Source organism: Hyaena hyaena, unplaced genomic scaffold (genome assembly GCF_003009895.1).
Source record: "Hyaena hyaena isolate Hyena2069 unplaced genomic scaffold, ASM300989v1 scaffold_40, whole genome shotgun sequence".
NCBI classification, from domain to species: Eukaryota; Metazoa; Chordata; class Mammalia; order Carnivora; family Hyaenidae; genus Hyaena; species Hyaena hyaena.
The window spans coordinates 3278496-3293338 of record NW_024080672.1 but is presented as its reverse complement, the minus strand read 5'-3'; the positions used below and the strand labels follow the sequence as shown (position 1 = coordinate 3293338).

Below are 14843 nucleotides of genomic sequence, written 5' to 3'. Positions count from 1 at the left end.
GAGGAAGCAAGCTTAAGAGGCAGCCTCGCCCAACTCAAGATACACATTGCATACATTCGCTATTTTAAATCTCTTATTCAAGCCAAGAATGGAATCCAGTTCTCAGGAGTGAAATCCCCCACCTCCATTACACTTCATTTCCCATTCACAAAGCCACAGCTGAGCATGAATGAGGGCGGAAGTCTTCCTCCCAACCTCCCTTGTTTTCATCTCTCCTTCCACTCAGGGCGCCGCGAGTTTGCAAGCCCTCAACTCGCTTGAATCCCAATGGTACTTTTCCGTCTCTCCTACCTGACACGATCTCAGACCTGCTTGCTTTTCTGGATGAAAAGAAGCATAGGGGAAGGCAGGCTAGGGAAGGAAGAAGGCTGAGTGATGTGCGTGCAAGCGGCCCAGTTCGAGTCTGAAGCTGGTTACTGTCATTATTACTGTAGTAACAGCTAAGACTTATTTCCTATGATCCCACTGCAAGTTGGGTGCCTTAAAGCAGATCTCCACCCCTCACAACCCACATGGTAGGTATGGTTACCCTCATTTTACACAGGAGACAGAAACTATGGCGCAGTGAGCTTAAGTGGCTTGCCAAAGTCACATGGCTAGTAAGTGGAAGCCTGATTTGAACACAGGCCTTTTGACTCCAAAGGCCATGCTCTTTTCAGGAAACCCTATGCTACTTCTCTGATCAATAGATGCTTGACCCCTGGTGCTACAACGTATCCACCAGGGCAGGGATGAGAGGGCAAGAGGAAGAACACCAAGTTTAGCACTGGCTGGGGTTAAGCTTAGGTATAGACAGTGGGCATTTCTCAGCTCCGTGCCTGCATACAGAGGGAACACGTCTGTGCCTCTTCTGTTGTGCTGTAAAAGCCTTGCCTGGCCTCCCCCTTCACCTGCTAACATGTGAGGCATGGTCCCAGGGACCCCTGTGGAGAGCAAAGCTGCCATTCAGGCCATGCCCCAAAAGAATGTAAAACATAGACAATGTCACCAAGAGTCTCCACTGACAAGCGCAGACATGTGGAGTGAGCTCAAGGGGTCAGAGCTTGTCCGACCCTCAGTTTGCACACTGATAAAAACAACACACACATTGGAGTGCCTGGGTGGCTCCGTCGGTTAAGTGTCCAACTTCGGCTCAGGTCATGATCTCGTGGTTCGTGGGTTTGAGCCCTGTGTCGGGCTCTGTGCTGACAGCTAGCTCAGAGCCTGGAGCCTGTTTCGGATTCTGTACCTCCCTCTCTCTCTGACCCTTCCTTGATCACACTGTCTCTCTCTCTCAGAAATAAACAAAACATTAAAAAACAACAACAACACACACGTAAACAAATAAAACCAGGAAAAACTGAATAAGGACAGTGCAACAATGGCCATATTCCGGCTGTGATATTTACCATAGTTTTGTAAGATGTCACCATTGGGGGAAACTGAGCAATGGTACACAGGATCACTTGTATTACTTCTTACAAATTCACGCAAGGCTACAATTCTCTCAATAAAAGTGCCAATTACAAAAACAATAATCAAAACAAAACCTTCAAACGACACAATCTCCAGACAGTGGAGGTGATGATTCTTCGATTCTTACCCTTTCGGGCCACCCTGGGGTGAAATGAGACAATATTCCTCTGACCCAAGAGCTCGGCTGGGCTCATGCTCCTTGCCCTGCCCCCCGTCAGTCATAAGCAGGACATTTCTGATTATGGGTGAACAGCTCCGGGCCAAGTCAACATAGATTGTAATGCTCTAAAAAAAGAAATCATGTCCTCTTTATTCCTGAAGAGTCTCAAGTACGCATTTGGCACTCATCAAACTTTGCACAATGACTAATAACCTTCAGCAGTGGTTTTGTTTCAGCTCTGGATAATTTTCTCCCCAGATAGGCGTCCTTCTCCCTATGCACAATGAAGCCTGGTCCATAAATACGTTACAATAAGGCCATGGCCCTGGAATTTGGCGGAAGAATGGGGATATTGTTTGGGAAAATCATCTTTCTAAGAAGCACAAAAGTTTTGCTTTTCATGTTCTCTGAAGTTTTAAAATGTAGCCTTCAATCTCAACTAAAAACTTGAGTTTGTGTTAAAATAACTGAAACTGGGGAGCCTGGGTGGCTCAGTTGGTTAAGCGTCTGATTCTTGATTTTGGCTCAGGTCATGATCTCACAGTTCATGAGATCAAGCCCCACCCTCACCCCCATTGGGCTCTGGGCTGACAGCATAGAACCTGCTTGGGATTCTCTCTCCCCCTCTCTCTCTACCTCTCCCCTGCTCGTTCTATCTCTCTCTCTCTCAAAATAAATAAATAAACATTAAAAACAATTTTTAGGAATGCCTGAGTGACTCAGTCAGTTAAGTGTCCAACTTCGGCTCAGGTCATGATCTCGAGGTTTGTGAGTTCGAGCCCCGCGTCTGGCTCTCTGCTGACAGCTCAGAGCCTGGAGCCTGCTTCGGATTCTGTGTTTCCCTCTCCCTGTAGAGGTTCCTCCCCTGCTCACACTCTGTCTCTCTGTCTCTCTCTCAAAAATAAAAAATAAAGAATAAAATAAAGAATTTTAAATAAAATTACTGAAACTTATCAAGGAGTCATGTAATCTTTTGGGGGAATAAATTCATTACAAATACTGTCCTGCATCATTATGAGTGAATGAAACATAAATGTCTCCTGCATTTTTAGCACCATTTTATGCATCTGGGAAACGTGCAGGATCTTTCAGAAAGATGAACCGGATCAGTAACTTCTCCCTTGCTATTCTGCCACTCTTTCTGACAGACTCACCTACCTAATTATCCCTCTTACAGGACTCCTTGCAGGTAGCATCTGAAAACTAATACTTTCACAAGAGGAATCATCATGCCAAAAAGCGAACACAAAAAACAATCTTCAAAGTGGAGAAAGACATGTTTTTCCTCACTCCCCTCCATTCATTTAAGGCACTAATGCATCTTGAATTCAAATGTACTTCTCTCTGAAAGGCTATGCCAAATACCTTTTAGCAAAACTTTTACAGACCATGGACACAGACACAGACACAGAACTCTCCAGTTGGAAGGGACTTCAGAGACCATCTCAGATTGGTTCCACACGTGGAGGAGGGGCTTCCAGCCCACCTTGTTTGCTCCTTCATTTTCAAATGAAGCCCAGATGCTTTAAGTGATTTGCTCAAGGTCATCAGGATTTGCACTCAGGCCTCTTGACCTCTAGCACACCATGCTGTTTCTTCCACAAATTACCTCTACCTTCCCTGCCCCTTCTGTCGCTGCCCAAAACAGGAGAGAGGCAGGAAAACTCTTAAAAAGTCACGATCAATTATATCCAAAGCATGCATTAAACAAATAAGCATAAACACCTTTCTGGCATGTGCCCCATGTCTCATTATGCATCTCCCTGTATGACCATCACAGCGAAATGAGCAAAGAGAAGTTCTGGAGTAGCCAGGAGTCAGGACTGCTCTGTGGGGCTGGGTCTCTAGGGCTTCGGTCAGTAACTATGTTAATGATGCTGGATGGTCTCAGAAAGTTCTCAGCCTGAGCAGTGCATCACAACACTAAATATATTTTATGAAACACACAGAAATGTGGTAGTAATTTTCAAAATATAAGTCTCCCTCTCTCTCTGGGCACACAAGATCCTTAAAGCATTCAGGACACCATCGTTTGCCCTTCTCCCCATTTATTTAGTGTTAATTTCTGACTCGCCAACACTAACTGGCTGGTGCCAGACAAATCAATCAGGAAGTTTTCATCATCTCTCCCACAACCCCGGCATATCACCTTAAAATTAATTCAAGAACACAGAAGTCCCAGCGATAGCGCTGGATTAAGTTGTCACATAAACCAACAGAAAGTTAAAATCCTCAGGCAAATGCACAGTCGCTGTTCACACGAGCTGAAATAATGGGCAAAAGACGGCAGCTACCTCGGAGGCTCGGCATCTATTCTTGTAAAAGCCTGCAGTCTATTCTTAATAATAAATGCAATAGCACACCACATCGTTTTCCAGGCATTTGCAATTCACCAGTTACACTCAGAAAGCACCCCCCCTACACCCCGTCACTTCACTTCGACCTTTTCTGAAAAGACAACCGTTTTGAGCCATTTAAAACACACAGAGAGAGAGAGAGAGAGAGAGAGAGAGAGAGAGAGACCGAGAGAGAATCCTGGTGGAAAATAATACACAGCTGTGATAATATCATGTTTTTTTTTAAAATACCATAATATAGTTTTACTTTTAATAATAGAAGATAAAAAAGGGGCGCCTGTGAATAATTAGAGATTGCAGTCTGAAGCCAGTTACAGTCACTGCAATTGATAATAAACTGAAAACCCCTTGAGAGCAGGTAAATGCTTTGCATCCCTGACCCCCTTGCTCTCACATTACTTAACTACCTTGCGGTTCTTGCATTACATCACCATTGAAGCCATTGGTTCCTGCATTTTAACTCTCTCCCTGTCTCCTCCGATTAGGAGCGACACCGCAGCAAAGAAACTTCGCCCGAGTTGAGTTTGCTCTTTCTCGCTTCGCTTTTTATTTGCGGCCTCTTTGCTCCTGTCGCTCTGGCTTGCTCTGCTTTTTTTTTTTTTTTTTTTTGCCCAACCCCGGCCTCGGTTCAACTCATTCAGGTCGCTGTGCTAGAACAAAAACTCTTATCAAAGTGAAAAGAAGTGCCTTCTCGGGGTGAGAAGAGGAGCGGAGGGGCTGGGGAAAGAGGAGAAGGAAGAAGAGGAGAAACAAAGCCGGGCAGAAAGGGGAGAAGGGGAAGAAAAAGAAGAGAAGGAGGGGGACGAAGACTGGAGGAAAGAAGGCGGCTGGGGCAAAAAAAAAAAAAAAATTCTATAAAATCGGGGAAAAAGAAAATAAAATTAAAAACAAACCTCATGGACATCACTGAGGCTGAATTCCCTCCTGAGGTGCAGAACATGAGAGCTCTGGAATGAGTGTGTGTAGAATTTGAGCCAAAGCTTAACTAGCCTGAGTGAGTCATATCCTTCCCACTTGATTCCAGGCCAAGCGATGATGTAATGCGCTGGCCCTTCTCTTGCGCCTAGCTCTGGCTCTCTCCCTCCGGCTCGCTCACTTGCTCGCTCTTTCTCCTGGGCTCGCCCTCCTCCCCCTTCTCCTTTTTAGCTCAATGCTGGTGAAGTCACCATTTAAATCTGGCAGAACTGAAGCAAAAACTTCAATGTAACCAAAACAGCCCCAGGCCGAGTTCCAGACTCAGGGAGCCTTCGTGGTGCAATTGCCCTTAGAAACGAGTAAACAGAGGGGGAAACAGTGCCGCCTGGGGATGGCCGGACAGCTGCCTCCGACTCAGAGAGGGACCGGGGTTCTGTGGTTGGGGGTCCACTGGTTCCGATTTAAACACAATACGCTGGTTAAAAAAAAAAAAAAAAAGTCCCTGTGTTTGGAAACGGGAGTGGAGACACAAGCAGAGGCGTCAGGTTGGGAGCACTGGGCTTGAATAACCAAGACAAGTCCCCGGCCCAGGCTTTCCTTCGGAACCAGGTGACACGGTTTCCATTGCTCAAGGCTCTTTTTTCTTTTTTTTTTTTCCCTGGAGCTGGATGGGGTTTTCTGTTGCTGGATGCCAACCACCAGCCCTCCTCCAGAGATTTCTCGCATCTGACCTCCCTGTCAGCAAGGGCAAACCCACTTCAGGGCCAAACACGCGCCTGCGTCTGAAGCCATCAAGAAGTGGGAAATCACAGTGGCTTCTCGGCTCAGCCCGTGTTGGGCGGAAGGGAAAAGGCCCCCAGTCGAGAAACACGAAGCTTGTCTTTCTGAGGTTAGCCCTCCACTCTCAGGTGAGCCGTCCAAAGAAGAGGGATTTAAAACAGGTCCATCCTCAAAATGAAAGACAAGCTATCTGGTCCTCTACCTGCTTGTGGGGCGGGGGGCGGGGGGGTGGGTGGGCGGGGAGCTATCGGTGCAGGTGGGGCTGCCTGTGAATTTAAAGGGATACAGGGAGAACAAACATTATGTGTGTCTCCCCTTTAATTACAGAGTGAGTGAGGATGAACCAGCCTGGGGGGGTGGGGGGGGGTGGAGGGAGTCAAACATCACCCTTCACTAACAGCAGAGAAGGACTTTTACCGGCAGATCCTATCCCTCACTTCACACCTCTGCTCAGGACTTTACCTAGAACAGTCCAGGCACTTGCCGCTATGTTAGCATGACTTTTTAACCCTACCTTCTCTCCCTTCAATCTTCCCCTCACCCTTCAAAGCCTCCTTAAAAAAGAAAAAAAAAGTAATTTTTTAAAAAATGGGAAGTTCACTAGAATTTTTTTTTAAATACCACAAAAGCAGAACAAAGGCGTGGGGGTGCAAGGTTTGTTTTTTTGGTGTTCGGGTTTTTGTTTTTTGTTTTTTTTTTTTTTTTCAAAAATAATCATAGCCCTTGCCAGAGTCTATTGCCTCTCCTCGGTTTTGTGACCCGTGCACTGTACAAGTGCTTCGAACATTTGTCTCTTCGTCTCCCGTTGCCAAGCAGAGAGGATCCCAACTCCTGAACTCTGCCTTCAGAGAAATCTCCGTGTATTAAAGATCTCTGCTGCGGGGGACAGGGCTGTTAATCTGAGTCCCTTGGAATTTAAATCACAGCTTTGGGGAATATTGCCACACTCACACTCAGGGGAAGAGTTAAAAAGCGAGGTTTGCCCAGCCATCCGCCTGACCCTGGGGGCTGGGGTGGGGAAGAGCTTTCTCCAGCCGTCTGCCTGGAGCATGACATCCCCAATTGATGCTGATGCCACTGTTGCTGCAGTGACACCTTTATCAAGGCAGGCAGCTCTGAATTAAAGGTGATCAGCCGTAATTACAGCTGGCGCCACTGAGGCCTATGGCCCGACAGCGGCAAATGTGGTTGTTATAAAGTTTGGTCCACCGTGTCAGCGGCCTGTATAACTCATTTACGTCTGACTCGCCAAGCAGCTATTGATTTTTCTTCTGATGCAGGGAATAAATAAAACAAACTCTTCAATCACTCCTACGAGCCTTTCCACTTCGAGGTGGGTTGACAAGATTTTATATAATCTGCCGTCTCCCTTTTGTAAGTGCCATTGACCATGATGGTTAATACAAAGCTAAGGACTTTGCTTTCGCCTTCTCCCTACAACACCCCCTCCCCCATCCTCACCTTACCTTTCATATTTAAATGTTTTCTTTACGTTATTATTTTAGGCATATCAAAATGGATATGTGGTAGTTTTCCAAATGGCCATCTTCCTGTCACCTCAATGGGAAAATGCTCTGTCTAGGATCTTTCTTATACGACATCATGGGGGCAGGATTCAGTTGCCAGGAAGAGGTTCCCTGCCTTTTTTTTTTTTTTCCAGTGAAGTAGGTAAAAGGGATCTGGTGCCATAGATAAAGATGATAGAAAGGTAGCTTTCTTGTTTAAGTGACACAGGAGATGACAGCTCTGGCCAAAGCCAGGCACAGCTTATGAAACACAGCATCTCTGCTTCTGCGAGGAGGAGGAAGGGGCCAAGAGGTTCCAAGATGGTGAGTGTGCCTCTGATCGGTGAGTGGTAACGACCAATGGGTTCGGACCTTTTCTTAACCCAGCCAGACTCTGAGAGCCCCGTACCTGACGATGATGCCTCTAACGCGACAATGTGCCAGGACACACTGACATTCCAGTAAAACTTCCTTGGAGTGCTGGCCTGAGTGGCAAACAATTTCAGAATTCAAAGGGGTCTGAGTGTTTACATTTGCACTTGCCCGTCCAAACACAAGTGCCCGTCCCTGCCATTCCAAACCAGGCATGTTCCCTGGCTGCTGGGTTTCCCCCACTTGAAAAGAAACCCTCCTTTCCCGTTCTCCTTCCTGTGAGCAGCTAATGATAGAGAATATCCTGTTCCCAAAAGGAAATTGCCCCCAACTCCAGAGCTTCCTTTTTCACCCATCTGGCCCTCTAGTTCATTGCCTCTCCCTCCCCCCCCCCCCCCCCCCCCCCCCCCCCCCCCCCCCCCCCCCCGCAGCCCCCCTCCGCCCTCCTAGCCGCTCTTCCAAAGATGGAGGACTTTGCAGATAGCGCTTGTGAGATGCTGTAATTCCAGCGGGAGCCTTCTTAAAAGTAGCTCCCGGCCAGCAGGCTAGGCCTTCAGATTAGCTGGCTTGCTCAGGAATGCTTGCAACACCCTCCTTTCCGAACGTGTCATCCTTGGGGAGAGGGCGGTGGGTACCGCGCGCAGCTGTTCTGTGTAACTCACTCCCATACTCCCGGCTCCTGATGAAATGTTCGGCTCCGAAGAACTAGAAGCCTCTGAGATTTGAGCTCAGAGTTCAGAACAGATTTGGACCACCTCCAGAGCAACCCACGAGAAAAGGCACAACGTGGATGGCAGGACTGAAGGGCGCAAGGGCCGACTAAAGTAAACTGTGGGCCCGGGTGAATTTCTGAGCTCAAGCCCCTGAAAACACACAGCAAATACAAGAAACGGCAGAGATCCTTCCTAGAGAGAGCTTTTTTTCTTCCTCTCTCTCTTATAGGTTTGAATTTATTCTCCTTAAGGAAAGGCATATCATCTTCTTTCAGACGTTGTTTTTAAATTTTGACCCATGATTCCTTCAGTCCCAGTGGAGTTTGAGGGGCCAGATAATTTCAGAGTTAAATAAGCTGTAATGACTATCACATGTACCCAGCCATAAACCTAGTATTAAAAATTATTCAGAAAAAAGTGGCATCTCTTCCTTTTTTAATTTACAATAACCGTCCAGGTGGTTTTCTAAGGCCTCCTTTGCAAATTGCTTCCAGCGACCCTTCCCGTCACAGACCACTGCACACCCACGTGGTGTCATTCAGCCTTCCCTTCAACTTGGGTGTCCCATGTTTTCACAGTGGACAGAGGCTGAGGGGCTGTCGGGGTGAACCTGTGCAGCAAGCATCCTAACTGTGTGCCGGCGGGATCAGCTGGTCTAGATGGCTGGGCCTATGAAGCCCAACTCCTAGCACTCCCGGGGAGGAGAGACCTGTCAGCCCTTGGTTACTTTTGTTTGTACCTACTGCAACCCATACACCCCAGGCCCAGCACCAAGTCCCCTCAGGCAGCTTGCTGGCCTCTGCTGTGGCCAAACCTACTTGTAAAGTTCTGAAGTGGCAATGTTAAATGTAACTCAGACAAAGGAATGCATCTCTAATGGTGGAGGCATCAGGAACTTAGGGGTAGGTTTGAGAGATTATGAGAGCCCTTTGATCAGCCCTAAAATATTATCAGTGATGCTGCCTACTCATGGCATGTTCCCCTAACTTCTCCATTATAACATATATGTTATTAAAAAAAAACCCGAAAAGTATGTCATTGTATCATTCAAACTTATCGCAGTATCTGAAAGGCCCGTTGAAACTTAAAAAAAATTTTTTTAAATAAAGGGAGGGTGGTGGTGCCTAGGTGGCTCAGTCGGTTAAGTGTCCAACTTCGGCTCAGGTCATGATCTCATGGTTCCTGGGTTCGAGCCCCGCATAGGGCTTTGTGTTGATAGCTCAGAGCCTGGAGCCTGCTTCAGATTCTGTGTCTCCCTCTCTCCCTGACCCTCCCCTGCTCATGCTGTCTCTTTCTCTCTCTCTCTCTCTGAAATAAATTAAAAAAACATTAAAAAAATTTGAAAGGCCTGTTGATACCCAATGAATATTTGTTGAATAAATGAATGGTGAATGAATGAATCCACTCTTCATAGCTCAGGCACTACTTTCTCCATGAAGCCTTTCCCAGGCTACCACACTGGGGTAGGACTGTCCATTTTTCTGGCTTCCCAGGCATCCTGGACCATTTTCTATTCCAGCAATTAGCCAGTTATGGAAAGTACCTATTTCCATGCCTGTCTCCCTCATGAGACACTAGCTTCTTCAGGGCAGGAACTGGGCTTATCCGTCCCAGCATCCCGAGCACCTAGCAAGTGCCTGACTCCCACATAGTAGGTCCTCAAGAAATGTGACTGTGCTTGGAGTGTGTTGGCAGCATAGGCTGCTCTGTCTTCCCTGGATATCTTCCCTCCCCAAAGTCCTCTTTCCCTTTTGCATCCTTAGATTTTTTTCTTCTGTGGCTTCCTGGAGATCTGGAAACTAGAAAACCTAGAATAGTAAGAGAATCCTAGGACATTTCCTGGTTGCCTTTCTCTATCCACGCACTACGCCAGTCCTTCTTGAAGGCCCTTAGATTCCTTCTGCTCCCCTTTTCCTGCCAGAATGGGCACCTGAGGTTTTTATCAGAGCAGCTGACACCATGACAGTTTTCTCCAGTTTCCTACGTGAAGCATCCAGGTGAACTGAAACTTGGGGGAAGGGGAACGAATATTCTGCAGGTCGGGGCGCCCAGTGCCCTCAGGGAAGGGAGGCTGAAACTGGGACTCATTCATTTCCAAAGCAATGGTGCTGTCGGTTCTGACTAGCAGTCCCTACAACTCAGGGTGGGATCTACAGGAAGGACACACCGAAGAGTGGTGGAGGACAGGAGGCTCAACAACGCGTAGGTGAAGGTGTAGACAGGATCAAACCGGTGTTGCCAGACTACAATGAGTTCATGTTGGGTGTTGAGTGGAGCTGGGACATGGCAGAGGGGCCAAACGGAACCGGCTGAGGAGCAATCCTGCTCCGCAGAGGTGGATCCACAAAGGAAGTGACAGAAACAGGCCTCTAGTAACCTTGGTTCAGAGAGGTAATCTACCAAATGCCCCCTTCCTGGTCCCTTTGACAAAGTGTGGTGACCGGGCCAGTCTAGCGTGAAGCAGGTAGGATGTGCACGGTTCAGAATTTAAGGAGGTGCTTGCTCTTGGGGCTGTGCAAGTGCAGGTCAGCAATTATAGCCTGTGCTCAGATGTTGAGCTGTAGGGGCCCCACGTGCCTCTCGTCATCTGGGCCCAGGTGAGAATTCACTACTCTCTGCGGCCTTCATGAGCATCAGGACTAGTAACATGATGGGGAGGGAAGCTTTAGGTCTATGTGGGGAAGAGAGGTGCTGGCTGCAATGGACTGGGCTTTTCCTTGGAAGTGTCACCTGTCGCCAGTCTTTCCTTCTTCTCTGTCACGTCGCTTGGCTTGTTGTTCCATTTTTCCCCTATTCTATTTGTTTTCTATATAAAACATGAAGATTATGGCCTTCTCCATCCGTTCTGTTAAAATTTATAGATATTGACGAAGTTTTCCTAGTTCTGTAGTATCCTACACGTCTTAAGAGAAATAGGTATGTATGCATGTGAATGTATGAGTACATACACACCAGTATACACATGTCTATACAGACATACACACATGCATACAGACATAGAAACTCACATATATGTGAATATACGCATACGTACTATTCATTATGAGCCTACATTCATTGAGCACATATTCTGTGCCGAGCATGACGTTCGATGTCCCATAGACGGGACTTCTTTTCATCCTCTCCATCCGCTATGAAGTGGGCGCTCCCGTTATCCCCATATTATGAAGAAACGTAACCTGTCTTGGGATTTAGTAACCTGTCTACATAGCACAGCGGAGCTGAGAATAAACTAAAAGTTGCCCGACGCCCAAGGCAGGGATGTGACTGTGACCCCTCGGTGCACTAACACCTTCCACGACCCGGATGTTCCCCTTGGACCTGGCTAATCCGTGCAGGCAGGAGGAAGCAGTGTGCTGGGGCCTGGCGATCAGCATGCGGAATGGGGGTCTTTTCAGCTTCAGGATTCTGATCCGAGAGATCTGCCGAAGGAGGAGGCCTGAAGCAGAGGCAGAGAATGAAGCCTTTTCATGGCATGACGTCAAGAAGCTAGAGATGCAGGCGGTCACCTCTCTCAGGCAAGCGGGTGGTGTGGCCTGCCTCTCACCGATCACCTGGCCTCCAGCACCTCCTTGAAACCTCATCGGGTCCAAGTCTGCGCTCAGGCTGCAAGGTGAATACCTATAGGTCTCCCAGCGACCGCACGCCGCCGGTGGCCAGGCTCCTTGTTTCTTGGTGGGTCTCCTCATTTCACGTGGAGGAAAGCGCGCGCCCGGGAAAACCTGAGCACCCTTTGCCGAGTATTTTTCTGAAAAACCTACTTACTCGTTGGGATGATAGCCCTGAAAATCCGCTCTACTGGTGGTTTTCGTTATTAGACATCTTTAAATAAGTTAAAAAAAAAAAAAACACCTACAAAAGTAAGAATGAATTTGAAGAGGGTTTGAGCGTATTAAAAATAAAAAGGAAGGCTTAAAGTCAGGAATTGTATTTGCGGTTTTGTTTCTCTTCCCAGAGACTCCCGCCGCGGGGCTCTGTGTGTGTTTAGTTACTGACCTCCCGGTCGGTCCTCGGAGCAGAGAGGCTCCCCCACACTGATTTACTCGGAGGGTTTGCAAGGAGAGCAAGCCCTCCGCCACTGGTGCCCGGAGGGGAGGAGGGGAATTTTTTTGTGAACCCCAAACCCGAAGCTCTTGGGCCTTCCAAATGAAATTATCTATGTTTTTATTAACAGAGCCCCTGAGTCACAAAGTTGGTTTTGATAAGAGGGAAGCAAAGAAAGGGAAAACTGCTGACATTATACTTTGGTTTCCAAGCCCACCTCCAGGTTCTAGGGCCCTCCCAGGCTCGGGAAGGACTGTGGTGTCTGTCCTGACACCAGACCCTGGAGTAGGAAAGGGCAGTCGGTCCTGCCTTACGCTGAAATTGAGCTTTCCACTTTCAGAGAAGGATCACAGGACACTTTCATAGGCACTGGTGTAGGTGTCTGTCTTTCTAGAAGTATTGTACTATAAGATTCACAAATAGCTTGGTCTCGTCCTCTCCATTCCATTGAGGGGAAAAGTGAATATTATGATGTCCAAAGCATCTTTAAGTTTGGGAGTCAACGAGCCAAACCTTCTCGTTCTTCATAAACTTTAGAATTCCTCTGACATTAAGAGAAAGGGGAAGGAAAGTGAGATCGAAGCACCACCTGGGCCAGTCGTAGCACCCAATTGCTTTCGCTTAGCCCTCCTTCCAAATTGGAAAGCACGCTTTTAAGCCGGTGTTGAAACATAACTTTCTTGAGCAACAAGTCTCCTTGAGATTCTAATGAAAACTGTGAACTCTCCTTTTAACCATGGACCCCAGGTTTAAAATCCCCAAGAAAACAAAGCATGCTGTCTTTGTACAAAATTTCAAACTATGCTCTTTTACAGGTAAAGAAAAGCAAGTGCATGCAGCTAAGCCTTGATGCTCTGCAAGGCTGACCCCAATCCTGGCACTGTACTCTGCTGACCTAGGTCTTTTTCTAGCTCACTGGTCCTCAGATTTGCTGGACCCGAGAATCTCTGGAGAACACATTAAATGCAGATTCCCAGGAACTACCTCAAAGACTGTCAAAGTCAAGGAGGACCCCAACTATATGTATTTTAAAGCAAAACTCCCTAGAGATTTTGATGCTAGTGATCCACAGACAACGCTTCACGAAAGACTGAATTCTAGCTGGCCATCCTGTGGTCATAGAAATTTTACAAACGAATGAATTAATAGGTAAAAGAAAACACATATAAATATGTGTATATTTTCCCTATAATTCAGGCTATAAAGGAGCGGGGATCTTCTTTCACATCTTATTTTCTAAGGTAAAAAGTATAGTAATCTGCTCTAAAATTATCAGGCCTATAAAAATCGGCTACAGTGGCTTTTCCAAAACAGGATGCCTACGATGGATGGAAATAAAACACATATTCACAGCAACAGAACACCGTTTAAACGGTCTATGGAATTATGGGCCCAGAACCCCTGATAAGATTAGAGTTTCCTGACCTGCGGCTGGTTTAGCAAGGCATTTCTCTCCGATGTTTACTATCAATGCTTCCAGATGTTTACTTTGCAATATTCCCAGTCTCCTAATGTGACAATCACGGGGAGGGTGCTTTGGGGAAGGGAAAGAAATATCAGCGTTAGCTGAAGAGTCAATGCACAGCACAAGCCCACCACATCCTTGGCATAACTTGGGTTACCTTCTAGAACTTTAGTTGAACATCAAACAGTCTTGTCGGTTCTGTGTACTATGGAATGCTACGGAATTCTGCACGGGGTCTCCTTCTCAAGAGTTCTTTACCCATCCCTTTCTCCAAAGGATGTTTTTAAGTTTTTCAGAAGTCCTCTACTTTTATCCTTGTAAAGTGCCATGAGCCCTTGAGAAGAGAAAGTGCCAGGCCTTCTGCAAGCCCAAAAATTCGAATGATGGATGAAGGGGAATGAGGATCATGACCTGTGAGTCATCAAGGGCTGCATCCACTGCTAAGTAGAAATTAAATGTCTGAATTACAATGATAGTCCTTGTATAATTTCTGTTTGGCCAAGTCTCTGTCATATTAATACAGTCACGGTAGCACTGAAACAAACTATTAAAACAGACACCACACACAATTCCAGGGAATAGACAAAAGGGGAGATCTTGGTAGGTGCTGCGTGTCTGGGAAAATAATGCTTCAACAAGAGGTATGAAGGTTCTGGGACACAAAGGTCAGTGAACATGAAAAATAATGACAGAGATGATGAAACGGAAGAGGATGCTCAAGCGTTTCTTTGGCCACTCACAACCCTTTAAGCCAGAGGCCATCATGCCCCTCTCATGAAGTTTTACATCAATGGATGTAGCTTGGAGAAACTTTGTGTTGATGGAAGAGGAACGGCCCCACGTTTGGAGAATAAAGAGATACTGATCATTGTTCAGGATTCTCATCTTTGAATGAAATAGTCTTGGGATACTAATCCTCTTTAAAGTTCTGGTTATTTTCAGAAATAAATAATCTGTAATCGCCAGCAAATCGCCTTTTCCATTTGATTTTTTAAAAAATGCCCTTGTTGACTTCTCAGAGATAAACCCAGAGTCCTCCTTGTCTCAAATCTGAGAGGCCGCTGTGTGCACGAGTGT

The 14843-nt window shown here is 46.7% G+C and overlaps 1 protein-coding gene across 3 annotated transcripts in view; it reads right to left on the bottom strand.

Moving 5' to 3' along the window:
- Window positions 1-14843, bottom strand: part of CREB5 (cAMP responsive element binding protein 5) — a 400955-nt gene that overhangs the window by 122664 nt on the left and 263448 nt on the right. Inside the window, exon 1 of one of the 3 annotated variants that reach the window (XM_039229910.1) lies at window positions 4866-4940. The exons of the other annotated variants lie outside the window; for them this stretch is intronic. Coding sequence (XP_039085841.1) covers window positions 4866-4912 — 47 coding nt within the window. The 5' untranslated portion in view covers window positions 4913-4940. Of the gene's footprint in view, window positions 1-4865; window positions 4941-14843 lie in introns of those variants that run through there. 3 annotated transcript variants of the gene reach the window in all.